We start from the raw sequence: 23,910 nt of genomic DNA, 5'->3' as shown, positions 1-23,910 counted from the left end.
CGGGGGGGGCTGTGCGAGGTCCCTGAGGAGCTGTGCGGGGGGGGCTGTGCGGGGCCCGTGAGACGCTGTGCGGCGGGGGGGGGGGGTGCTGTGCGGGGCCCGTGAGACGCTGTGCTGGGGGGGGGCGCTGTGCGGGGCCCGTGAGGAGCTGTGCGGGGGGTCTATGCGGGGTCCCTGAGGAGCTGTGCGGGGGGGGGGGCTGTGCGGGGCCCGTGAGGAGCTGTGCGGGGGGGGGGCTGTGCGGGGTCCCTGAGGAGCTGTGCGGTGGGGGGCTGTACGGGGCCCGTGACGAGCTGTGCGGGGGGGGGGGGCTGTGCGGGGCCCGTGACGAGCTGTGCGGGGGGGGGGGGGCTGTGCGGGGCCCGTGAGGAGCTGTGCGGGGGGTCTATGCGGGGTCCCTGAGGAGCTGTGCGGTGGGGGGCTGTACGGGGCCCGTGACGAGCTGTGCGGGGGGGGGCTGTGCGGGGTCCGTGACGAGCTGTGCGGGGTGCTGTACGGAGGGTCGTGGGGGCACCCAGTGAGGCACTTTGCGGGGGGCCTTGTGAGGCTGTGTGTGCGGGGGGTGTGTGTGCGGGGGGGGGCGTGTGGGTGTGTGTGCGCGCAGGGGGAGTGAGGCTGTGTGTGTGCGGGGGGCCGTGTAAGGCTGTGTGTGTGTGCGGGGGGCCGTGTAAGGTTGTGTGTGTGTGTGCGGGGGGCCGTGTAAGGCTGTGTGTGTGTGTGTGCTGGGGGCGTGTGAGGCTGTGTATGTGTGCGGGGGGAGTGAGGCTGTGTGTGTGCGGGGGGCCGTGTGAGGCTGTGTGTGTGCGGGGGCCGTGTGAGGGTGTGTGAGGGGAGCTGTGTGGGGTCTGTGAGGCGCTGTACAGGATGCTGCACGGGGGGGCTTGAGGCACATTGTGAGGTCCGTGTGATACTCCGTGTGAGGCTCTGTGCGGGGCTGAGGGAAGGCGGGTCTCTGTGAGATCCATGAAGCTTTCAGGATGGCCCCGCTGGGTAGGCGGCGTACACAGGCCAGAGGTCAGACGCTGGAGGTGTCTCTGGATCCACCGTGTCCGGTGCTGGGTACAGCCCGCACTAAGGTGGGCCCCGCACGAGCAAGCCAGCCATGGCCCGGGTCGTCGTGCTGGTGCGAGTGTTGACTTCTCTAGAGAAACATACATGCAGCATTTCAGCGTGCAGCCCCGCCAGTCAGCACATTCATGTTGTGCAACATCCCCACTATTTCTAGAATTTTCATCACCCCAAACAGGAACTCTGTCACCTTTAAACAGTAACTTCCCATTTTCCCCGTTTCCTTTTAAAATTTTACTTTTAGTTTTTAAACAGTTCAGATTTCAGAAAACACAGCACTATGCATTGTGAAGTGTCCGCTCTGCCTGGCTCTGTTACCAGAACCATCATACTTAAAAATTCTTCATTTCTTTCTGGAAATAGGGTATCACTCTGTTGCCCAGGCTGGAGGGCAGTGGTATGATCAAAGCTCACTGCAGCCTTGACCTCTGGCTCAAGGGATTCTCCCACCCCAGCCTCCTGAGTAGTTGGGACTACAGGTACACACCACCATGCCCAGCTAATTTTTTTCTTAATTTTTTGTAGAGGTGGGGGTGTCTTGCTATGTTACCCAGGCTGGTTTGAACTCCTGGACTCAGGAAACACTCCAATCTCAGTCTTCCAAAGTACTGGGGTTAGGTGTGAGCTGTTCCACCTGGCCTGTCAGTTCTGTATTTTTTCATTGACACGCATAGTACAAGCACATAGCACGTTCTTCTACCTTGCTGCTTCTACTTCTGTTTCTTAGAGATACCCAATTTAGCAAAAAGCTTTCTTGCTTGTTGTCTAAATATATGGTCCGTGCTGATGGACAGTTGGATTGTTACTGTGAAGAGTGCCCTTCCACGCAGTTTGTGCACATGTATTTCTGCAGGAGAAATTCCTGGAAGTGGAATTGCCAGGCCAAGTAGAACGTGCCTGAGTATTTTCGATAGCTGCTGGCAAGTCGCCCTTTGTGGAAGTCAATCCAATACTCAGCTCGCTCTGCCGAAGTCTGAGAGTGCCTGCATGTCTTCACCAGTACAGTGGGTCACCTGTCAGAGTGAGACATGTCTCACTTTTAAATTTCCTTTGCAGATGGTAGTTATTTTTAGGCACTCTGTCACCCAGGCTGGAGTGAGGTGGCATGATCTCGGCTCACTGCAGCCTCCACCTCCTGGGTTCAAGAAATTCTCCTGCCTCAGCCTCCTGAGTAGCTGGGATTACAGCCACACGTCACCACACCTGGCTAGTTTTTGTATTTTTAGTAGAGACGGGGTTTTACCATGTTGGTCAGCCTGGTCTCCAACTCCTGACCTCATGATCCACCCGCCTCAGCCTCCCAAAGTGCTGGGACTACAGGTGTGAGCCACTGCAGGCAGCCAGTTATTTTTGATTTATCTTGCAGTCACAGTCACTTCTGTTTTATGCAAAGCCACCACTTCCTGTTAAAGAGCTGATGTGGACTGTCTTGGCCTACGGTCAGGATGTATTCACTCAGCTACACAGAGAGAGAGGGGCTTCCGGTCACCTCCATTTATATTGTGTCACGGCTGTGATGAAAAAGAAGACACAGGCCTGGCACTTTGGGAGGCCAAGGAGGGCAGATTGCTTAAATCCAGTAGAAAAGTTTTTTATTAGATGCAGGGTCTCACTCTTGTCCAGGCTGGAGTACAGTGGCACCATCAGCCCACAGCAGCCTCACCCTCCTGGGCTCAGGTGATCCTCCCACTTTAGCCTCCTGAGTGCCTGCGATACAGATGCACGCCACCACTCCTGGCTAATTTTTATTTTTTGTTTTGTGAACATGGAGGTCTTACTATATTGCCCAGGGTGCTCTTGCTTATTTTTTTAGAGACGAGGTTTCTCCATGTTGGTCAGGCTGATCTTGAACTCCTGACCTCAGGTGGTCCGCCTGCCTCAGCCTCTCAAAGTGCTGGGATTACAGCCTCTTTTTTTTTTTGAGATGATGTCTCCTTCTGTCACCAGGCTGGAGTGCAGTGGCAGGGTTTTAGCTCACTGCAACCTCCACCTCCCAGGTTCAAGCGGTTCTGCCTCAGCCTCCTGGGTAGCTGAGACTACAGGCATCTGTCACCATGCCCAGCTAATTTTTGTATTTTTAGTAGGATCAGGGTTTCGCCATATTGGCCAGGATGGTTTTGATCTCTTGACTTAGTGATCCACCCGCCTCAGCCTCCCAGAGTGCTGGGTTTGTTTTGTTTTGTTTTGTTTTGAGACAGAGTCTCACTGAGTCACCCAGGCTGGAGTGCAGTGGCCTGATCACAGCTCACTGCAACCTCCACCTCCTGGTTTCAAGTGATTCTCGTGCTTCAGCTTCCCAGGTAGCTGGGATTACAAGTGTGCACCACTAGACCCAACAAATTTTTGTATTTTTAGTAGGGACAGGGTCTCACCATATCGGCCAGGCTGGTCTTAAACTTCTGGCCTCAAGTGATCCGCCTGCCTCCCAAACCACTGGGATTATAGGCGTGAGCCACCATGCCTAGCCTATTTTTGAAGTTTTAGATAGTATCTATTGATTATTATTAAATAGAAATAAGAAATTCTCTTCCATCTCCCAATCACATACCTTGTTATCCTCTTCTTCCTATGTGACTAAATCATCATTTCTTGTTCTCATTATTGCAGTTTGCTGAGTCATGCTCAACATTTGAGCCATCTGGCAATAGCTGCCGCCAGTATGCTTGTAGACAGACTCCCTTATTTAGTGGAGAACCTAGAATGAATGACTTCCCCGAAAGATGTCAGACACAGATCCCCACACTGACGCCTTTAGCCCAGGCTCTCCTGAACCCTCAACCTACATATTTGTCCAAAATAGACCAGGTATGGTGGTTCAGGCCTGTAATCCCAGCAGCACTTTGGGATTTGGGAGGATTGAGGATTGCTTGAGGCCAGGAGTTCAAGACCAGCTTGGGCAACATAGTGAGACCCTACCATCTCTACAAAAAAATGTTTTAAAAAATTAGCTGGCCATGGTGGTGCACACTGGTAGTCCCAGCTGCTAAAGAGGCTAAAAGCAGGATGATCACTTGAGCCCAGGAGTTCAAAGCTGCAGTGAGCTGTGGTCACACCACTGTTCTCCAGCCTCAGGTGTGGGTGCTTTGCTAAGCATGGTATGGAGAGGCTGCGTATGGCCCTGATACATGACGAGAGAGGGTCTGGGAGATGAATGAGAAGCCAGGCAGCTGGAGCCCATGTGTGGGCCCCGACTCATGTTAGGGCAAGTAGGGGAACCCCAGCCAAGGCTGAGTGTGTCCTGGCCGGCTCTGGGGTCTGCAGCCCTGGGGGTTTGGCCTGGACAGGCCAGCAGAGGGCCCCCGAGTGCAGCCTGCACGGCCTCCTATGGCTGATTCCCGGGCTTTCCCCAAGCCCAGGCATCTGGGACATTAAAAAGAAAGCGACTGGGAAGGAAGGCATGTGTCTAGCTTGCTCTATCCCGCTTGCATTTGGGAGGTCTTCAGTGGGAATGTTTTTCTGGAAGCAATCAGCAAATGTGAAACACCATCAAGCCAGGCAATCGGAGAGGTAAAAGGAAGCAAGGACTCAGGGAATATGGGCATTTTAGAAATAAAAATTTAAATTAAAAAGACAAGGAAATGTTTCTTCCAGAGGGGTTTACAATTCAATCCTTTTTTTTTAGCTTTTATTTTGGGTTTGGGGGTATATTTGAAGGTTTGCTACATAAGTAAACACATGTCACAGGGGTTTGTTGTATAGATTATTTCTTTACCCAGGTACTAAGCCCAGTACCCAATAGTTACCTTTCTGCTCCTCTCCCTCCTCCTACCCTCCGCCCTCCAGCAGACCCCCGTGTCTGGGGTTTCCTTCTTTGTGTTCATTAGATCTTATCGTTTAGCTCCCACTTGTAAGTGAGAAGATAACAGTATTTGGTTTTCTATTCCTATATTAGATACTTACTTTTTATTTTTCATGTATTTATTTTAAGACAGGGTCTCACTCTGGCCCAGACTGGAGTGCAGTGTGTCAAGATCACGGCTCGTTGCAGACTTGACTTCCTGGGCTCAAGCAATCCTCCTGCCTTGGTCTACTAAAGTGCTGGGATTCCAAGACACAACAAAGAGAGGGAAAAAAAAGAAGTGAAGTGCTGGGATTACAGCCTTAGCCACCACACCCAGCTAATTTTTTAATTTTTGTTTTTTGTAGAAACAGGGTCTTACTGTGTTACCCAGGCTTGTCTTGAACTCCTGGGTTCGAGTGATCCTCCCACCTCCACCTCCCGAAGTGTTGGGATTACCGGCATGCACCACCACGCCCAGCCTTCTCTTTCCCTGTAAACAGCAGTCAGTGGAGAGACCTGGCTTTCCCACAGGGCTGCTTGAGTCCAGCTCTCAATCCACTGTCTTCCTGCCGATCCTCCCACCATCTCACCCTACACGCTGGCCCCAGTATGAAAAACAGCACCATGTTTGCTGTCCTGATTAGATGCCCCACTCTGACTTCAAAGTGAAAGGAGTCCAGGCTTGGTGGCTCACTACTGTAATCCTAGCACTTTGGGAAGCCGAGGCGGGCGGATCGCTTGAGGTCAGGAGTTTGGGACCAGCCTGGCCAACATGGTGAAACCCGCCTCGACTTACTATACAAAAATTAGATAGTTGTGACATGTACCTGTAGTCCCAGCTGCTCAGGAGGCTGAGGCAGGAGAGTGGCTTGAACCTGGGAGGCAGAGGTTGCAGTGAGCTGAGATTGCTCTACTGTACTCCAGCCTGGGCTGACAGAGTGACTGTCTCAAAAAAGAAAAAAAAAAAAATGCTGGTTGCAGTGGCTCACATTTATAATCCCAGCACTTTGGGAGGCTGACGCAGGCAAATCACCTGAGGTTAGGAGTTTGAGACCAGCCTGGTCAATATGGTGAAACCCTGTGTCTATTTAAAAATAAAAAAAATTAGCCAGGTGTGGTGGCATGCACCTGTGGTCCTAGGTACTTGAGAGGCTGAGGCAGGAGAATCACTGGAACCCAGAGGTAGAGATTGTAGTGAGCCAAGATCACTCCACCATACTCCAGCCTGGGCAACAGAGAGTTTGTCCAAAAAAAAAAGTAAAGGAAATCTCAGAATTTCTTACCAAATGACAATATAAATTAGAGACAAAAATTAGACACTGGCTGGGTGTGGTGGCCCATGGCCCTAATTTCAGCACTTTGAGAGGCCAAGGCGGGAGGGTCACTTGGGGTCAGGAGTTCGAGACAAGCCTGGCCAACGTGGCAAAACTCTGTCTCACTAAAAATTTGAAAATTAGCCAGACATGATGGTGCATGTCTGTAGTCCCTGCTACTTGGGAGACTGAGGCAGGAGAACTGCTTGAACTCGGGAGGCAGAGGTTGCAGTGAGCTGAGAACGCACCACTGCACTCCAAGTCTGGCGACAGAATGAGACTTTGTCTCAAAAAAAATTACAGACTCTGGGTCTAAATTACCTGAGTTTAAAGAATAGCTCTGCCACTGATTCACATTGGGACTTCAGGCAAGCTCCTTAACTTCTCTGTGCCTGTTTCCTCACCTATGGGGATGTGGATGGTTTCTTGTAGATGACAGAGCCTTTTGAAGGGACGCACACGTGTTTATCTGCAGTGAGTGTTATTACTACTACTACTATTTTTTTTTTTTGAGACGAAGTCTTGCTCTGTCAATTCACCTTGGCTGGAGTGCAGTGGCACAATCTCGGCTCACTGCAACCTCCGCCTCCTGGGTTCAAGCGATTCTCCTGCCTTGGTCTCCTGAATAGCTGGAATTACAGGCATGCGCCACCAGTCCTGGCTAATTTTTGTATTTTTAGTAGGGATGGGGTTTCACTTTGTTGCTCCGACTGGTTTGGATTACAATCCACCCACCTCGGCCTCCCAAAGTGCTGAGATTACAGGTGTGAGCCACCACGCCCAGCCCTGCAGTAGTAGTGTTGATCCCCAGAGAAGCTCTTGGGTGAGTGTGGTCACCTTTCAGAAAAAACAGAGTGTGCATTTGGTTAAATCATTGAGTAAATATGGCTTCTTCTGTAGCTTCCAGTTTTCTAAAACAAGAGCTGCAAAGGCACCATCACTTACTGTATGCACATGGCTGGAAACCTGGCCAGCTGGGCTGGTGGTGTCTTTGTGCTCGAGCCACTCACCGCAGAATTTCTCTTCAGGGACACAAGCACCCAGCTCACCCGTTTTCCATCTCACTTTCCCACACTATGGTGATTCTGGGTGGGAATATTTGGGGCTTGATTCACGCTGCCTGGGTGGACAGAGAGGCCAGCTTGCCCAAACCTCCCAGGACTGATAATGGGATTAAATTTGTTGCCAAAGAACAAGCAGATCCCTTTCCAGAATAGGGGAACAAATCTGTATTTACCCTCATTAGAAATTAGTATCAGCCGGGGACAGGGGCACACGTCTGTGATCCCAGCACCTGGGGAGGCCCAGGCAGGAGGATTGCTTGAACTCAGGAGTTTGAGACCAGCCTGTACAAGACAGTGAGACCCTGTCTCTACAAAAAATACAAAATTAGCCAGGCATATGGCACATACCCAGCTACTCAGGAGGCTGAGGTAGGAGGCTCGCTTGAGCCCAGGAGGTTGAGGCTTCATTGAGCCATGATCGTACCACTGCACTGCAGCCTGGGCAACAGAGCACGATCCTGTCTCAAAGAGAAAGAAAAGAAAAAAGAAATGAAATTAGACCACGGGCACGGTGTAGCTCACACTTGTAATCCCTGCACTTTTGAGAGGCGGAGGTCGGCAGAATCCTTGAGCTCAGGAGTTTGAGACCAGCCTGGGCGACAAAATAAGACCCAGTATCTACGAAAAATACACACTATTAGCGGGGCCTGGTGGCATGCACCTCTAGTCTTAGCTCCTTGGGAAGCTGTGGGGGGATCCCTTGAGCCTGGAAGGTCGAGGCTACAGTGAGCCAAGATTGTGCCACTGCACTCCATCCTGGGTGATACCCCGTCTCAAAAAAGCAAAACCAAAAAAGTTTGTCTAAATCTTTTTCGCATCTGGCGTGGCGGATGTGGATAGCCGGGCCCTCCTGGGTGCCTCTGCGTTAGGTGGCTTGGTTGATGCATTTGGAGAGAATCTGTCCTCTCCAGACCTGCAGGGGAACATGCTTTTGTGACCTCTCGGGATCATTGTGGCTGTTCTTCGGTGCTGGACCAAAACTCCACCAGTCTTTCTTCAAGGTGAGCTGCAAGGTGGAATCTGAGGTCCACCCATCAGTAAGAGTTTTCTCCTGGTATTCACAGAATCCACTGATCTGTCTCACTCTGGCCTTTGACCCAGGCAGGAGTTCCTAACATCGGTCATTAGGACAGCCCTGGTTTTGGTTTCCTGCCTTACTCGGGGCTCCCAGATGTTGACCCGCTTCAGTTTACAGTATTAGGAAATCACTTTCTCCTCGGAAGGTAAACGTGGGAAGCTGTCAGGCTTTTAGTGGAAGATGAAAGTTTCCACATTTTACTTTTCATTGGACTGTAAGTTTTACCATTGTTCCCCTTGAAGTGGCGGGCTCGCCTCATCCCTAAAGACCCAGGTCCGTGTACTTGAAGTGCTGCCCGTCTTTCCTCCGTGTGAGAGTGTGCCCTGCAGAGAGTGGACCTTGACATGTGCAGGAGCTGCGTGCACCGCCGTCGGGTCCCTACACATGGGCAGCGTGGACCCCGGGCTGAACCATGAATGTGAGAGCCGTCACAGAACTGTGATTGTTTCCTGCACTGTGTGGTGGGCATGTGCCAGCACTGTGTGGCCCTGGCTGCTTTTGCACCCTTGGTGCGTGCAACAAACGGCAGAGCAGCCCTGCCCAGCAGAAGCCATTTATAGGGTCTCGAGGGGTCTGCAGACCCCCTGTGAGAGCAGCTTATTCTGAGTTGTGCTGAGCAGAGCCCAGCTGGAGTGGGGGAATGGGGGCACACCATGTCCACATGTCCACTGCACTGCAGATATCCTCGGTGGACAGGACGGCCACGGGACCTGGCCCCGCTGGCTGGGCTCTGTGTCTGTCCAGCCCCTCTTTAGGCCAGTGCAAAACATTTGAGTTTCACAGGGGCCTTGTGCGGATGAGAAGAGCCGTGTGATCTCACTGCCCACCTTCTCTTGCCTCTCAGCTTCATTTCTGAAGTTTTTGGGGCCTCCGCCTGTGCCTGTTCACAGGGGGAGGGAAAGGAGCCTGGTATTTGGGGCTAGATAAGCAATACTGCAGTGATCTGCGTCTTCCTACGGATGCGTCCCAGGCTTACCCTCATACAGAGAACGAGCACAGAGGTGGGGAGGGGAGGGAGAAGCAGGGGAGCTGCTGAAGAGAAGGGGCCACCTTAACCCAGATTTGGCCTTGAGATGGGGGTTTCTGGGAAAGAACTAGGGACAGCAGGGCTGATTGACGTCCTGTGGGAAAGTGGCCCCCGCATTTTCTTGGGATTCCCAGAGATGGTGCCTGACCCTGGGCAAGATGGGAAGTGTCTATCTGCCCTTTTAGGCTGGGCCCCAGGTCTGGAACTGCTGCCTTTGCCCATTTGCATAATGCAGCTCTACCCAAACCCAGGACAGGTACCAGGCAGCTCTCAGGCAGTGCCGTGGGCCAGGCCAGGGGTGGCTGCGAGGAGACTCACTGCTGCCAGAACCTGGCATCCAGAAACAGATTCTAAGATGAGTCAAAGCCGAGGGTGTTCCTGTGTCCTAAAGGTCTTTGGTTTTTCTTTTTCTTTTTTTTTTTGGGTGGGAGGGAGCAGGGTCTCGCTCTGTCACCCAGGCTGGAGTACAGTGGGGCATTCTCAGCTCACGGCAACCTCCACCTCCTTGGTTCAAGCGATTGTCTGCCTCAGCCTCCTGAGTAGCTGGGATTGCAGATGTGTACCACCACGCCTGGCTAATTTTTGTATTTTTAGTAGAGACAGAGTTTCACTATGTTGGCCAGGTTGGCCTCGAGTTGGCCTTAGGTGATCCACCCGCCTCAGCCTCCCAAAGTGCTGGGATTACAGGCATGAGCCACCACCGCGCCCAGCTGGGCTTTGGTTTTTCTATTGTTTACTTGGTGTTCTCTTTAGTTCTGACATAGAAGTTTGCACAATCCCTTTTTTATAGATGAAGATATAGAAGTTCACACAATCCTAGGCTGGGCGTGGTGGCTCACGCCTGTAATCCCAACACTTTGGGAGGCCAAGGTAGGTGGATCATGAGTCCAAGAGATCGAGACCAGCCTGGCCAACATGATGAAACCCCGTCTCTACTAAAAATACAAAAATTAGCTGGGTGTGGTGGTGCGCACCTTTAGTCCCAGCTACTCGGGAGGCTGAGGCAGGAGAATTGCTTGAACCCAGGAGGCGGAGATTGCAGTGAGCTGAGATCGCGCTACTGCACTCCAGCCTGGTGCCTGGTGACGGAGTGAGACTCTGTCTCAAAAAAAAAAAAAAGAAGTTCACACAATCCCTCTTTTATAGATGAAGAAACCAAGGCTTTGTAACTAAGTCAACCCTGCAAGAAGGACAAAACTGGCACCAGAGCACCTTGCGTCTGGGTCTGGCAAGAATGCCTCGTTTGCTGAGAAGTCGACGTATTTATCCAGCTCAAGAGTGGGAGATGAAAGGTGACCAGGTCAGTGCTAGCCTTTCTCTGAGCTCCTCTGAGTCTGGGCAGCTGAAGGGCTCCTCCGGGAATGTTCTGCGATCCACGAGGTAGCGCAGGCCTGGAAGCTTTTGTTCCATTGAACTCTGCCAGGGAGCTATACTTAGCCACGTGAGTGGAGGCCAGGAGTGGGTTCTCTGAATATAGATAGTAACAAGCAGGCTATTTTCAAACACTTAGAGAACCTCCCTGATTATTCTGGGCCAAAATGATATTTATAGAATGCTCCGGGCTCTTGGACGCAAAGGCAATAACCTTAGGGCTTTTTGGCATTCGGGAGAGAAGCTTCTTTCAACAGGGAGTGGGGTGAGGGACCTGGTCACCCAGAGGCCCGCTGCCCCTCAACACCTGTTTCCAGCAGACCAGGCGTCCTCTTTGCTTTTCCATTATGAGTCAGAGAACAGCGAGAGGCACGCGGTGCCCCACTGGTTTTCCTTCCTGCACACCCGGGTGTGGGTCCTGTCTGAGGCCTGCCGTGTGCTATCAGGGAAGACGTCATCAGGGGACTTCCTGCTGTGAGGAGGGTGCAGCCCCTGCCTTTCAGAGCTCGGGATGCCCTCTTACTCCTGTCCAGGATCCTCAGAGATATCCTAGGCTTCCACACTCAGCCAGACGTCACTAGGCCGTAACGAAACACCTACTTCCAATGTGTTCAGGTCCTGCAGCCTCCTGTCCGTCCTTACCCCACCTCCCACCCGTGAGACTCTGACAGTTTGCTGGAAAGGCCTTCCCTAGGGAGGAAAGTGGAAATGTGACCAGTGAAGGTTAGGGTGGGAAAAGTAGGCCTGGGTCCTGGGAGGAAAAGCTGGCCAGGCCCCGAGCCCCCAACAGCTGTGAGCAAAGCTGAGACACCCCCTTCCTGGTGCTCAAGCTGCAGGTGTTGGAGAGGGCCCCAGAAGCCCGGATTTTAAGTGACCGCCACAGGTTAACCTGAGGATGGTGAGGCAGAACAAGGAGAGGCCAGGCGGGAAGCAGGGCAGGGCAGGGCTCATGGGCAGTGGCCAGGGGTGTCCTGGGTGGGGCTGGCCGCCCGCACTGCCTCTGACTTGGGCCGGACCTAAGCAGAGTGGCTCCTCCATTCATTCCGCCCCAGCGCCCCGGCATGTGTCCTGCCTTTCCTCTGCCCCTCTCTCTGCCAACCCATCCTCTCAGTCTCAGCCCCTGCCTGCCCAGATATAAATATAAGAGCATTTTCCATGGGCTGATACAGAAGGGAAAACATTCAGCTTTATTTTCGGCTTGTGAAATTCCTGTCCTTCATTCCCAACAGGTGCAACAGCCTCATTTAGATATCGGGGCCCAGAAATAGAACACACTTTACAATATAGCTTCCTTTAGGCGTCTGGACGCTACTTAAAAAAGCCCTCCTGTGAGATGCCGAGTCCACACAAACCTTGTTTGGCGCTCTGCCGGTGGAGCCCCTCAGAGCTGGCGGCCGGACCGGGAAGCAGAGGAGGCCGGAGCTCCGGGAGATGGGAGGGAGGGAGGGGCCCTGGAGGACAGGCTCCTAGCCCCACTCCTCCTCAAGACCTGGGGGCTGGCCTGTCCCCTGCCTTTGCCCTGATGGGGATGAGGGAGAGGAGATTGGGTCAGGGAGCAACTGTGGCCGTTGGGCAAGGTGACTTGGATGCAACGTTTGAAGGAGGTGCTGTTAGTAAATCCCGCTGGTTAAGATCCGCTGTCCCCATGATCCTTTGTGTGTGTGTGTTTTTTGCACAGGGTCTCGGTCTGTTGCCCAGGCTGGAGTGCAGTGGTATGATCTTGGCTCACTGCAACCTCCACCTCCTGGGCACAAGCAGCCCTCCTGCATCAGCCTCCTGATTAGCTCAGACTACAGGCGTGTGCCACCACACCCAGCTAATTTTGTTATATTGTTAGTAGAGACAGAGTTTTGCCATGTTGCCCAGGCTGGTCTCAAACTCCTGGGCTCAAGTGATCTGCCTGCCTTGGCCTCCCACAGTGCTGGGATTACAGGCGTGAACCCCCACCCCGGCCCTTGTGATTCTTTGTAGACTGAGGGAAAAAGAGGGTGAGGAGCCCCCCTCCTCAGCACTGAATGCAGGTACCCTCCAGGCAGCTCCTGGCAAAGCCCTGTGTTCCCATTGGCTGTTGACGTTGAGTGGCGCCTTCCACTTCTGTATGTTGAAGTTCTAATTCTCAGGACCTCCGAACCTGACCATACTTGGAAATAGTCTTTGCAGATGTGATGAGTTGAGATGGGGGCTTACAGGAGCAGGGCAGTATGACTGCATCCTCATAAGAAGAGGGGACACAGAAACAGACGCACACAGGGAGATGCCACCAGAAGCCAAGGCTCACTAGCGACTCCCAAAGCTTCCAGAAAGCCTGGCGCAGCCCCGTCCCCCAAAGGAACCAGGCCTGCCGGCACTTGGACCTGGGGCATCCAGCCTCCAGAACTGGGAGAGGATGAGACGCTGTTGTTTCAGCCACTCAGGTTGGGGTCCTTTGTTACGGGAGCAGAGTGGGTGCTTCCCGCTGGGGATGGCCAATCCCCGCGGGGGAGGCAGTGGTCCCCATCCAGGAACGCGACAGAGGCTTTCTCAGAGAGCGTCTTCATTCCGCCAGCTCACATGGAGGCCGGTAGTGGCTGGAGCTTAGAGGAGCCCAAGGTCTAGGTCAGGTTTCCTCTGGATGTACAGGGGCCCATCAACACCTGGTCAGCATTAGCTGGGCTGGTCTGCAGGTGAGGATGGCCTGAATGGAATGGTGCAGCCGAGTAACGAGGTGCCTAGTGAGCAGTCCCTGTGAGTCCTCCTGAATATTCCCATTGATGGACGGATGGGCAGGAGGCTCAGTGGGCTCAGGGGATCGAGGGGAGGCCTTGCTGCTGTCCATGTGGCTCTGTCCCAGGACCAGGCCAGCCCTCCCGAGGAACAGGTGTCCTGTCCCAGAAACCTCCCTCCCACCATCCTTATCAGCGAAGGTGTCAGGGACTGGGAGGGGCCTCCTTGCTCCTTCCTGGATGCCCCCTGGGGTTGAGCTGGAGAGGTGGAGACGTGCTGAGGAGGACCAGCCCAGTGGGCGGCCGCCCAGCAGCTCAGCGGTGAGAAGAGGCCACGTGTAAGAAGGAAATGCCATCACCCCACTGGACGATGGGAGCAGAACTCCAGGGAGGGGGTCTTGCATGTAGGCAGCCATGCGGATGTGGCAGTGTCTTGGTCTGGGACTCCCGTTCACAGCTGCCCCAGGTACCATGGGTGGACAGAAGCACAGACCCTCCACAAGATGGCAGTGGTCATGTCAGACCCTAGTAGCACTTGAGGGCTGCAGCAGAAGCCCCAAGTCCTCTCTTCTGACCAGGCAGCCAGGAGGACTTGCTGCCCCTGCACGCAGCCGCCTGCCGCTTGCCGTTTGCCCAGCTTTGGTCTCCGCCTAGTGCCCCGAGAGAGCCCTCTTCCTAGCCCGGGATAGAGCCTCTCAGCCGTTCCTCTGTGCCATGGGATGATTTCCCACTTCTGTGTGGTTTCTGCCCATGACAGTGCCCCTGCTCTCCGGATGGCAGTGTCCCCACCTCTCAGAAGAGTGTTTCACAGTGGCAGGCTCTGACCCAGAGTCTCCCACCTACTCAGTGGCTAAAGGGCCCAGGCGATCCCCGAATCCTGCTACCCTGAGGAATTTCTCAGAGTCCCATGTGCTCCACAGAACCAGAGGATTGGGCAAGTCTCAAAGCTTTGAAGAATGGAACAAGCAGGTATGCAGAGACCTTTTATTACCCCACAGCTGTTCTTGCCTGGGAAGCTGAGTGCCCTGAGGCTCTGAGCAGGGCAAATCCCAGCGGCACAGGTCCAGGGCATTCCACCTCATCCCAACGCGCCCAGACCACCAATCATGGGCTCTTCCAGTCCTGCTCCATCTTCAAGAGAGTCTAGTGAGGTGGGGAGGGCACATGTGTGTACATGTGTGAGTGTCTGCACATGCATGTAGGTGTGTGACACGGGACAGCTTGTCCAGAACCCACACCAAAGGCTGGTGGGGGCCAGCTGAGAGGTAGTTGTGCCTTCTGAGGATGGACCACACAGCTGTGCCCACCACAAGTCAGAACTGTGCGTTTCTGCTGCAAGGGAACGAGGCAGCCTCTTGAGTCAGCCGGCGGCACTGCCAACCCACGTGGGTGACCACCCCCACAGGCTCTGACTCTCGGAAGGCAGACCCAGAGACATGACCATGATGCAGTGGAACCAGGGCTCTTGTTCTGATGAAAATCTTCCCTGGGAGAGGAGTCTCCTCTGAGTGGGGCTCAGCGGAGTGGGCTGCGTGGGTGAGTGTTCTCCGCCCCAGTGGCCCCTACTGGACTTCTTTGGTTCTGATCACAGATGTGGCGGATGCACCAGGTGTGAGGCTGAGCCCTGTCCTCCCAGACTCGCTGCTCCTCTGGCGGCAGGAGGGACACCAGCTCTCAGGGTGAGGCCCATCCCTCCTATCTGCGCCGACCACGCGCCTCTCAGGGACCCGGGCAGCAGCCAGACTCCTCATGCCGCGCCAGGAGGGACATGCGGGAGAAGGTCTTGGTGCAGTGCCGGCACTGGTACTTCTTGGTGTCAGAGTGCGTTTGCAGATGGGCGCGAAGGTTGGAACGGTCGGCAAAGGCCCTGCTGCAGTGCGAGCAGGCATAAGGCTTCTCCCCTGTGGGAGGAAGAAGGGGGCCAGTGAGCAGCCCTCGGGATGGTGACACCATGGAAGGGGGCTTGAAGGCTACAGCACCCACCCTGACCATCAGTGGATGATCCCATTCCTTCCCTACAAATGCTCACAGCCCGAGCACCCAAGGTTGAACTGTGTGGGGACAGGGTGGCACACTGGGTGAGACCACACCACCTGAAGCCCCTCCCAGGAGCACCAGCAGCCACAGGCGCTGGATCTGCCATTGTTGCTGCAAGAGCCCTCCTGGGGGCCTCGGCTGCTGGGAGAGGATGGGGGAAGTCCTAGGGGCCTCTGGCAGCTGTTTCTGGCCACTGACAGGCAGGTGGGGGGGTGGCCCCCTCCAGCGGAATCCAGAGCAGGGCTGGAGCCATGGTTCTTGAGGAGGCAGCTTTTAGGAACCACCTCCCATCAGGACGACAGGGGATCTGGACAAAGTCCTTCTGGGACCTTGGCCCAGCACATATAAAGGGAAGGGTGACTGGGAATCGTCTGTTCAGTCCTGTAGCCCCATAGAGTCCTAAAAGACCCCAGCCTGTAGCCCCTGAGGGGCCCAGAGCACCTGAATTCCTGCTGGTGGGACACTGGGCATGCTCCTGGCCAGGCCAGCCTGCTGCAGGGCCTCCCACACTCCTCACTCCCACGCTGAGAGCACCAAGCCCCAACAGGCTCTCACCTGGGTGTGGCCCGGGGTCCTCTGGCCTGGAAAGCGGGTGTTTGGGAGGTGTTATCATCAAAGGGTTGGGAAAACCAGAATGGATTTCTCAGAGCCCTGGAAAAAGCCTTCCCTCTGGCCTGTACACAGGTGTGACTGAAGGTCCTAGTCACAAGAGTCATGACTTAAGGGCGAGGGAAATTCCAGTTAGGAAAAGTGTTAACTAGAGCCGGGTGCAGTGCTCACACCTGTCATCACAGCACTTTGGGAGGCCAAGACAGGTAGATCACGAGGTCAGGAGTTCAAGACCAGCCTGGCCAAAATGGTGAAACCACATCTCTACTAAAAATACAAAAATTAGCCAGGCATGCTGGCGGGCACCTGTAATCCCAGCTACCAGGAGGTAGCTGTAGTCCCAGGAGGCTGAGGCAGAGAATTGCTTGAACCCAGGAGGTGGAGGTTGCAGTGAGCTGAGATTGTGCCACTGCCCTCTAGCTTGGGCAACAGAACAAGACTCCATCTCAAAAGAAAAGAAAAGAAGTGTGAACTAGTTGGGTGCAGTGGCTCACGCCTGTAATCCCAGCACTTTGGGAGGCCAAGGCCGGAAGACAGATTGAGCCCAGGAGTTCGAGACCAGCCTGGGCAACACAGCAAGACCCCTGTCTCTACAAATAATTTAAAATTGGCTGGGCATGGTGATGCACATCTGTGGTCCCAGCTACTCAGGTGGCTCAGGCAGGAGAATCACTTGAACCCGGGCAGTCAGAGCTCCAGCAAGCTGTGATCAAACCACTGCACTCCAGCCTGAGCAACAGAGCCAGACCCCGTCTCAGACCACAGAGAAAATGTGTGAGCCTCTGGGCCTGATGTAGAGACTGGAGCTGATTCCTGGAGTTCGTTCTTCCTTTCTGTGTTTTTTAATTTATTTTTTATTATTATTATCATTTTTTAAAGATGGGGTTTCACCATGTTGGTCAGGCTGGTCTTGAACTCCCGACCTCAGGTGATCCGCCCACCTTGGCCTCCAAAGTGCTTGGATTACAGGCGTGAGCCACCACGCCCGGCCTTTATTTATTTATTTATTTATTTATTTCCTTTCTGTGTTTATTCTTTGCATGCTGAGGTTGACGGGAAGCCCTGGGTGGAGGCTGCTGGCTGCCTCTTTGGCCACTTGTGTACTCTAAGGCATTATTTTGTTGATTTTATTTATTTTATTTTTTTTGAGACTTGAGTCTCAGTCTGTCGCTCAGGCTGGAGTGTCGTGGCTACCATCTCTGCTCACTGCAATCTTTGCCTCCTGGGTTCAAGCAATTCTCCTGCCTCAGTCTCCCGAGTACCTGGGATTACAGGTGTCCACCACCACACCTGGCTAATTTTTGTATTTTTAGTAGAGACAGGGTTTCACTATGTTGGCCAGGCTGGTGTTGAACTCATGACCTCAGGTGATCCACCCACCTCAGCCTCCCAAAGTGCTGGGATTACAGGTGTGAGCCGCCGCGCCCAGCCGTGTTTTGTTTTTTGTTTTGAGTTGGGGTCTCGCTCTGTTGCCCAGGCTGGAGTGCAGTGGCATGACCACAGCTCACTGCAGCCTCAGCCTCCTGGGCTTCAGTCATTCTCCTGCCTCAGCCTCCCAAGTAGCTGGGATTACCAGCACGTGCCACCACACTTAGCTAAGTTTCTATTTTTAGTAGAGATTGGGGTCTTGCTATGTTGGCCAGGCTGGTCCTGAACTCCTAGCCTGAAGTGATCCTCCTGCCTCAACCTCCCAAAATGCTGGGATTACAGGCATGGCTCCCACACTGGCCCCTGCTAACACCTGGATTTTGGACTTCTGGCCTCTGGTCTGTGGAACTTTGTATAGCAGCCCTGGGAGCAGATAAGTCAGGAGGCAGAAGCCAAATGTGAATCCAGTGCTCGTGTTTCTAAAATCACCCCTCCTCCTCTTACCCCCAGCCCAGACCGTCCTTGCAGACCTTAGCCCGTCCTACCTGTGTGGGTGCGGACGTGGCCCTGCAGCAGCCAGGGCCTGGAGAAGGCCTTGCCGCAGATCGTGCAGGCGCAGGGCAGCGTGTGGGTGCGGATGTGCATCTTGAGGGCGCCCAGGCTGGTGTACTCCTTGTCGCAGTGCCTGCAGGTGAACACACGCCCTGCCTGCAGGTGGCAGTGCAGCTGCCGGTGCCGGGCCAGCCCGGCCAGCGTGTGGTAGGGCTTGCGGCAGTGGAAGCACTCAAAGCCGCCTGGGGCTCGGGGCATCTGCTCAGCCCCAAGCAGTTTTTCTGGAGCCCCGTCCTGGTCTGGGCCCAGGATTGGGGACCACCGTGTGGGCAGCACCAGCAGTGGGGGCAGGTTGAAGTGGTTCAGACTGTCTTTGAGGGGTACACTGGGGATCCGGCTGCCCCGAGGGTCAACCCCGTTGACTTCCAGAGCATCTGGTCCAGAGGCCCCCAGAGCTTCCTCCAGCTGTGGCAGGAGGGGCAGGGAGATGCAGGCGAAGGCCGAGGAGCGGTCCCAGGGCTGGGGAAGGTCACCAGGCACAGAAGGGGCCTCCTTGTCTTCGGGGAGAAGGGGCACCACTAGCCCCCGACAGGCAGAGCAGGCGCCACTGATTTCTAGAAGGGTGGAGGGGAGATAAAATATAAAGATAAAGACCGACCGAGTGCCCAGCACTTGGTGTTTCCAATTCCGATTCATGGACCTGATCCCAGCCTCTCAGCGGCCCAGCAGGTTGGGAGGAGTGGTGGGGAGCCTGAGTGCAGACCCAGCTTGCAAAGGAGCTGACGGTGCTGTGCAGGGAAGTGACGCCGTGGCCAGGAGTGCAGACATCTAGAACTAGAAGGCCCCGCGGTCTAGAGAATGAATCTCACTTCCTCTTTAAACGCAAAGAAGAGAAACATCTCGTGGGACCCCTGGGGTTCAGGAACATGAAACAGACCTCGTGGGACAAAGGAGGGCCCTTTAGTCCGTCCTCAGTTGGGTGGCACCTCTGATAAGCCCCCACCCACCTCTGGAGGGGCACCAGCCTGGCCCAGCATCCTCCAGGCGCCCACGAGGCAGCCATAAGTCAGATGCTTGGCAGTAAGGTGCCGGCTCAGTGTAAAATCGGCCCCCTCACGATTCATCAGCCTCCAGTCACCCCACAGTTGCCCTTCGGGCATCTCCTTTTGTGGATAATGAGGCAGTGAGCTCAGAAGCCTCTCTGGCGCTGGCTCGTGCCCACTCTGCTGCCCTCTTAACATAGCCGAGCCACATGGCTGGGGTGCTCTGGCTGGGGCTTTCAGAATTACCCCTGGCTGGGCTTCTCCCCAGGATGGCAGTTCCTGTGTTTGGGGGCTGGCACACCGCACACCACATGGTTGATCCATTTAAGGGCAGTAGCCCCCAAATAAACAGGTTAGTCTGCAGGTAAGAGTTAAATTAATTCTGGATTTCCCCAAGGCCAAAGCCTCCCAACAGCCCTCAATCCCTTTCTTACTCTGTATGTGTTAAAACAGATTTCTGGCTCCGTTTCTACCTCCACGCTGAGGCTTTGGGTAGAGAAAGACAACCCATAGAATAGGAGAAAATACTTGCAAGTCAGACTTCTGACCAGGAATAGCATCTACAACTAGAACATGTGAAGGATTTTGCATGTCAACAATAAAAAGACATAATACAATTTTAATATGGGCAAACGATTTTTTTTTTTTTTTTTTGAGACTGAGTCTTGCTCTGCCACCCAGGCTGGAGTGCAGTGGCACAATCTCGGCTCACAGCAACTTCCGCCTCCTGGGTTCAATCGATTCTCCTGTCTCAGCCTCCCAAGTAGCTGGGATTACAGACATGCACCACCACACCTGGCTAATTTTTATTTTTTATTTTTAGTAGAGACAAGGTTTCAATATATTGATCAGGCTGGTCTTGAACTCCTGACCTCGTGATCCACTCAACTCACCTTCCCAAAGTGTTGGGATTACAGGCATGAGCCACTGTGCCTGGCCATTTTTTTTTTTTTTTTTTTTTTTTGAGACAGTCTCTCGCTGTCGCTCAGGCTGGAGTGCAGTGGCATGAACTCAGCTCATTGCAACCTGCAACCTCCACCTCCCACGGTCAAATGATTCTACTGCCTCAGACTCCTCAGTAGCTGGACTACAGTTGTGTGCCACCACGCCTGGCTAATTTTTTTTTTTTTTTCGAGACAGAGTCTTGCTGTGTCACCCAGGCTGGAGTGCTGTGGCAATAGCTCACTGCAACCTCTGCCTCCCAGGTTCAAGTGATTCTCCTGCCTCAGTCTCCTGATAGCTGGGATGACAGGCGCCTGCCACCATGTCCAGGTAATTTTGTTATTTTTAGTAGAGATGGGGTTTTGCCACATTGGCCAGGCTGGTCTTGAACTCCTGGCCTCAAGTGATCTGCCCACCTCGGCCTCCCAAAGTGCTGAGATTACAAGGCGTGAGCCACTGTGCCCCGCCTGGGCAAGGGATTTGAATAGCTGTTTCTCCAGAGGCGATACACAAATGGCCAATGAACACATGCAAAGATGCTCAACACCATTATCCGCCAGGGAAGCACAAATCGCAGCCACAGCGAGAGGCTCACACCCAGTAGGACTGAAAACAATAGACAATCACAAGTGCTGTGAGGATGAGGGAAACGGAATTCAAAGGAAGGTTTCCTGTCTGCTACTCCTTCCTGACTTGACCTCCTCCCACCCTCAGTTCTCCTAGTTACAAAGTCATCAGGTTTCTGTCCACCCAGAAGTGGGGACAATGACAGGATAAGACGGAACATCCAAGGGAATTCTGGGGAGACCGCACTGGGGAGCCCAGGGTTGCCCGGCTTTACTGGGGCCTCTGCAGGAGAAAGTCACCGTTTCTTGTCTCCATCTCTAAGACTTGGCAACCTTTCTGGCTCCAGGCATTATCACAGAGCTGGGATCCTGTTTGTGGATCCAGTGGCTGAGCCGAGAGGCCAACGGGCCAAGAGACAGCCTCTCCCCATCAGGCTGACCATGTGTTTCTGCTGGGATTTTAAACGCTTTCCCCATGCTTGTTGGGTTTTACTTGCTTCTTTATTCCTTCTGCTGTCCAGATCCTGGGGAGAAGAGACTGTTGTTTTGTTTTCAGATGGAGTCTCTGTCTCCCAGGCTGGAGTGCAGTGGCGCGATCTCAGCTCACTGCAACCTCTGCCTCCCGGGTTGAAGCAATTCTCTTACCTCAGCCTCCCAAGTAGCTGGGATTACAGGCACCCGCCATTACACCTGGCTAACTTTTCTGTTTCCTGTAGAGACTGGGTTTCTCCAGGTTAGTCAGGCTGGTCTCGAACTCCTGACCTCAGGTAATCTGCCCACCTCGGCCTCCCAAAGTGCTGGAATTATAGGCGTGAGCCACTGTGCCCTAATGAAGAGACTGTTAAGTATCCTGCTGGCTTTAGGGGTTCCCTGGGGAACCATAGGAGCCACTTATTTAAAAGGAGAGATTGAGGGGCCCCAATCCCCAGCACCTCAGATGTACCCTGGGGTAACATCTTGGCAGGAAGTCACCAGGACCCCCTGGCTATTAGAAAGCCAGGTGGCTGGGGCTGCAGTGAGGAGGGGAGCGGTGCGGGGCAGCAAGGCTACTCAGGACAGTCACCCTCTGGGCCCCGCTCAGCCACTCGGATGGTGAGGTGCGTTCGCTGTATGGCTGGACCTTCAGCAACACTTTGAAACTTGGGACTAGGACCCATGTAAATTCCGTCTTCCATCACGTCTGAACTCACATATACTTCCACATACACATAACAAGCCAGCGTCCTTCCCCGAGAGCACGGCACTCCAATAGTTTCTGTTCTGTTTTATTTTACAGAATTGCTGGTGGTGACTCATGAAACTGATTTCAAAATGTACATTTTAAAAGCACAGTCCTAGCTGGCACCCCCTGGTGGCAGCCTGGGCCTCGGGTGTGGATCCAGGTGGGACCCTCCTGCCCCCAACTCTGGTTCTGAGCTGGGATAAAGATCTGTTGGGGGTGTTTCTGGAGGCCTCAGCCCCAGCAGTGCCCTTTCTGCCCTCTCCCCCCAGCCACAGAGCGTGAGTACCAACTGCTGCGTCCACCGGGGCCCCTCAGTGGGCTTTGTCCCAAGAAGCTGCCAAGCCAGGTGGGGACTGCTCTGACTGCCCATGTGGCAAGCTGTCCTCTGAAGGACAGAGTCCTCTCCTGTAGTGTCCCTGTGCCTAGCAGGCAGTGGAAATGAGTGGACATCCCGATTGCTGGGCACCCATCTCCCCGGCCCAGCCAGTGTGTAGAAGATCGCAGCCCCTTAGCCCAGCCTGCCCAGGCAAGCCTGCCGGTGTGAGCAAGAGGGCTTCTGGGGTGAGGGGAGGTTGGGGGAGGGAGGGAGGCCACCGGAGGAGACTCACCTGAACTGAGGCAGGAGGGGCAGTGCCTTTGCAGCAGAAAGAGCTCATGGGTCCCTCTTCTCCCCATCCCCTATGCTTACCACCCCTGGTCAGCATGCTCCGCGGGTCCCTCAGGAGGGAAGTCCCAGACGGCCCTCCTTCCCTCCCACCACCCCGCAACCCCTCCCAAACCCGTGTGCCAGTAAGATGACCCCGGGGTCACTTTCACTGGGGCTGAAGTGGTGGGGACGGGAGGCCGTATATAAGGGGTGAATTCCAGGGAGACATGGGGGCTTAGAAAACTTCTCCAAGAGGGGAGAGAATCCGCCCGCCCTGCCAGAGGCGGGGCTCAGTTCCCTAAGCGGAGGCGCTGGTGGGCCACCTACCTCCCTGCAGCCGCAGCCGCTGCGCAGTGGCGCTGGCTCCTTCTCCTCCCACCTGGAACAGGTGTCCCCACACCCCCCGCTCCCAGGGGCCTCTCTCCCGACCCGCAAGCTCTAGTCCCGTCAGGGGGTCGGGCAGCCGGTACCTCTCTGCGTCTCCAGCCGCCCGTAGTTGGGGACCCTGTGGCTGGAGTGCGTTTTCACCAGGAAGGAGCGCGGCATGGTCCCTCCCGGGCGGCGGGCCGGGGCGGGCTGGGGCGGGAGGGGCGAGTGCGGGTCGCGACTGTGGCGTCCGCGGGCCCGTCCGCCCGGCCCAGGCAGGTGCAGGAGGGGTCAGGCTTATTAGCATAGCGCGCCGCCTCCGCCAACCAGCGCCCGGCGCGAACTGGGCGTGGCCCCTGGGCGGGGCTGGGGGCGGGGCGGGGCAGCTGCCCCGGGCGCCACGCCCAGGACAGGTGCGCGGGCGGGTCGGGGAGCGCGTGGCCGTCAGTGTCCTCCCCACGGGACTTCCCTGGCGCGCGCGCCGCCGAGTCACACACCGATCCCTCGGGCCTGGCAGCCCACTCGCCGTGAATTAAAGGGCAGAGTTCAAGGTTGAGTGGAAACCGAGCTGGGCTCCTGTCCACACGGCGTGGAAGCGCCGGCCGAGCCCAGTCCTCGGGAACCCTTGCTGCGGCGGATGACGCCCTCCCCGCGGCCGCGCCTCCCCATCCCTTCTGCAAACCCAGACGGCAGGATTCATGGGCAGAGCCCTGGAAGTCCAAAGCTGACCCGACCGACCAGCCCTAGTGGCGGCCGGGGGTCGGTGCCCTGGAACCGGCCAGGGACGCGAGGCCTGGGGACAGTGGCCCTTTCTGGGTGGGCTGCAGTCTCCCAAGGCTCCCCCGCTGGAGACAGCCCTTTAGGAGTTTGCCCAGTGCCTCCAGAAAGCACTTTTTGGGGAGTGGAGGGGGACACGGGACTCGGCATGGAATTCTGAAATTCCCAAGGGGTCAGAATGGTTATGGGAAGTTTAATAAAACTGGCAAATCACATGAATTCTGCAACAGCTGCACGCGTGACCTGGGCCAGCCGTTTCCCTCCTTGCCATCCTGTAAAACCCTCTGTGCCGTAAAGAGCTGGGAGCCCCTGTGTCCGGTGTCTGGGTCCCTTTTGACGTGGATATTTCATAAGGTTGGGGGCCAGGTGGGGCGTCTC

At 55.0% G+C, this 23,910-nt stretch overlaps 1 protein-coding gene and 1 long non-coding RNA gene across 7 annotated transcripts; one reads left to right on the top strand and one right to left on the bottom strand.

Annotated features, from left to right (window-relative positions):
- The first annotated feature begins 820 nt into the window (after nucleotides 1-820).
- LOC105726561 (uncharacterized) lies at nucleotides 821-22,297 on the top strand. Of its 3 annotated transcripts, XR_010340008.1 has the most exons (4): nucleotides 821-8,227; nucleotides 10,478-10,631; nucleotides 14,162-14,373; nucleotides 14,996-22,297. It is a non-coding gene; the product is annotated as an uncharacterized LOC105726561 (long non-coding RNA). The 3 variants fall into 3 exon arrangements; XR_001109559.3 differs by having other exon boundaries at nucleotides 14,162-22,297; XR_001109558.2 differs by lacking the exons at nucleotides 14,162-14,373; nucleotides 14,996-22,297 and adding an exon at nucleotides 11,932-12,143.
- Nucleotides 13,622-23,017, bottom strand: SNAI3 (snail family transcriptional repressor 3). 4 transcript variants are annotated; one of them, XM_012466057.3, is made up of 3 exons: nucleotides 22,860-23,017; nucleotides 17,964-18,584; nucleotides 13,622-15,305 (listed from the first exon to the last, which is right to left on the bottom strand). In XM_012466057.3, the coding sequence occupies exons 1-3, from the start codon at nucleotides 22,933-22,935 to the stop codon at nucleotides 15,124-15,126; spliced, it is 879 nt and encodes a 292-aa protein (XP_012321480.1). In that variant the 5' UTR covers nucleotides 22,936-23,017; the 3' UTR covers nucleotides 13,622-15,123. The 4 variants fall into 4 exon arrangements, with proteins under 4 accessions (XP_012321480.1, XP_064226030.1, XP_012321482.1 ...); XM_064369960.1 differs by lacking the exon at nucleotides 22,860-23,017 and adding an exon at nucleotides 22,352-22,477; XM_012466059.3 differs by lacking the exon at nucleotides 22,860-23,017 and adding an exon at nucleotides 19,260-19,964.
- Nucleotides 23,018-23,910: the final 893 nt, after the last annotated feature.

This window comes from Aotus nancymaae, unplaced genomic scaffold (assembly GCF_030222135.1).
Source record: "Aotus nancymaae isolate 86718 unplaced genomic scaffold, 86718_ANA_hifiasm-v0.15.2.pri h1tg000095l, whole genome shotgun sequence".
Taxonomy (NCBI): Eukaryota; Metazoa; Chordata; class Mammalia; order Primates; family Aotidae; genus Aotus; species Aotus nancymaae.
The sequence above is the reverse complement of the archived record's forward strand: the minus strand, read 5'-3'. Positions and strand labels throughout refer to the sequence as shown.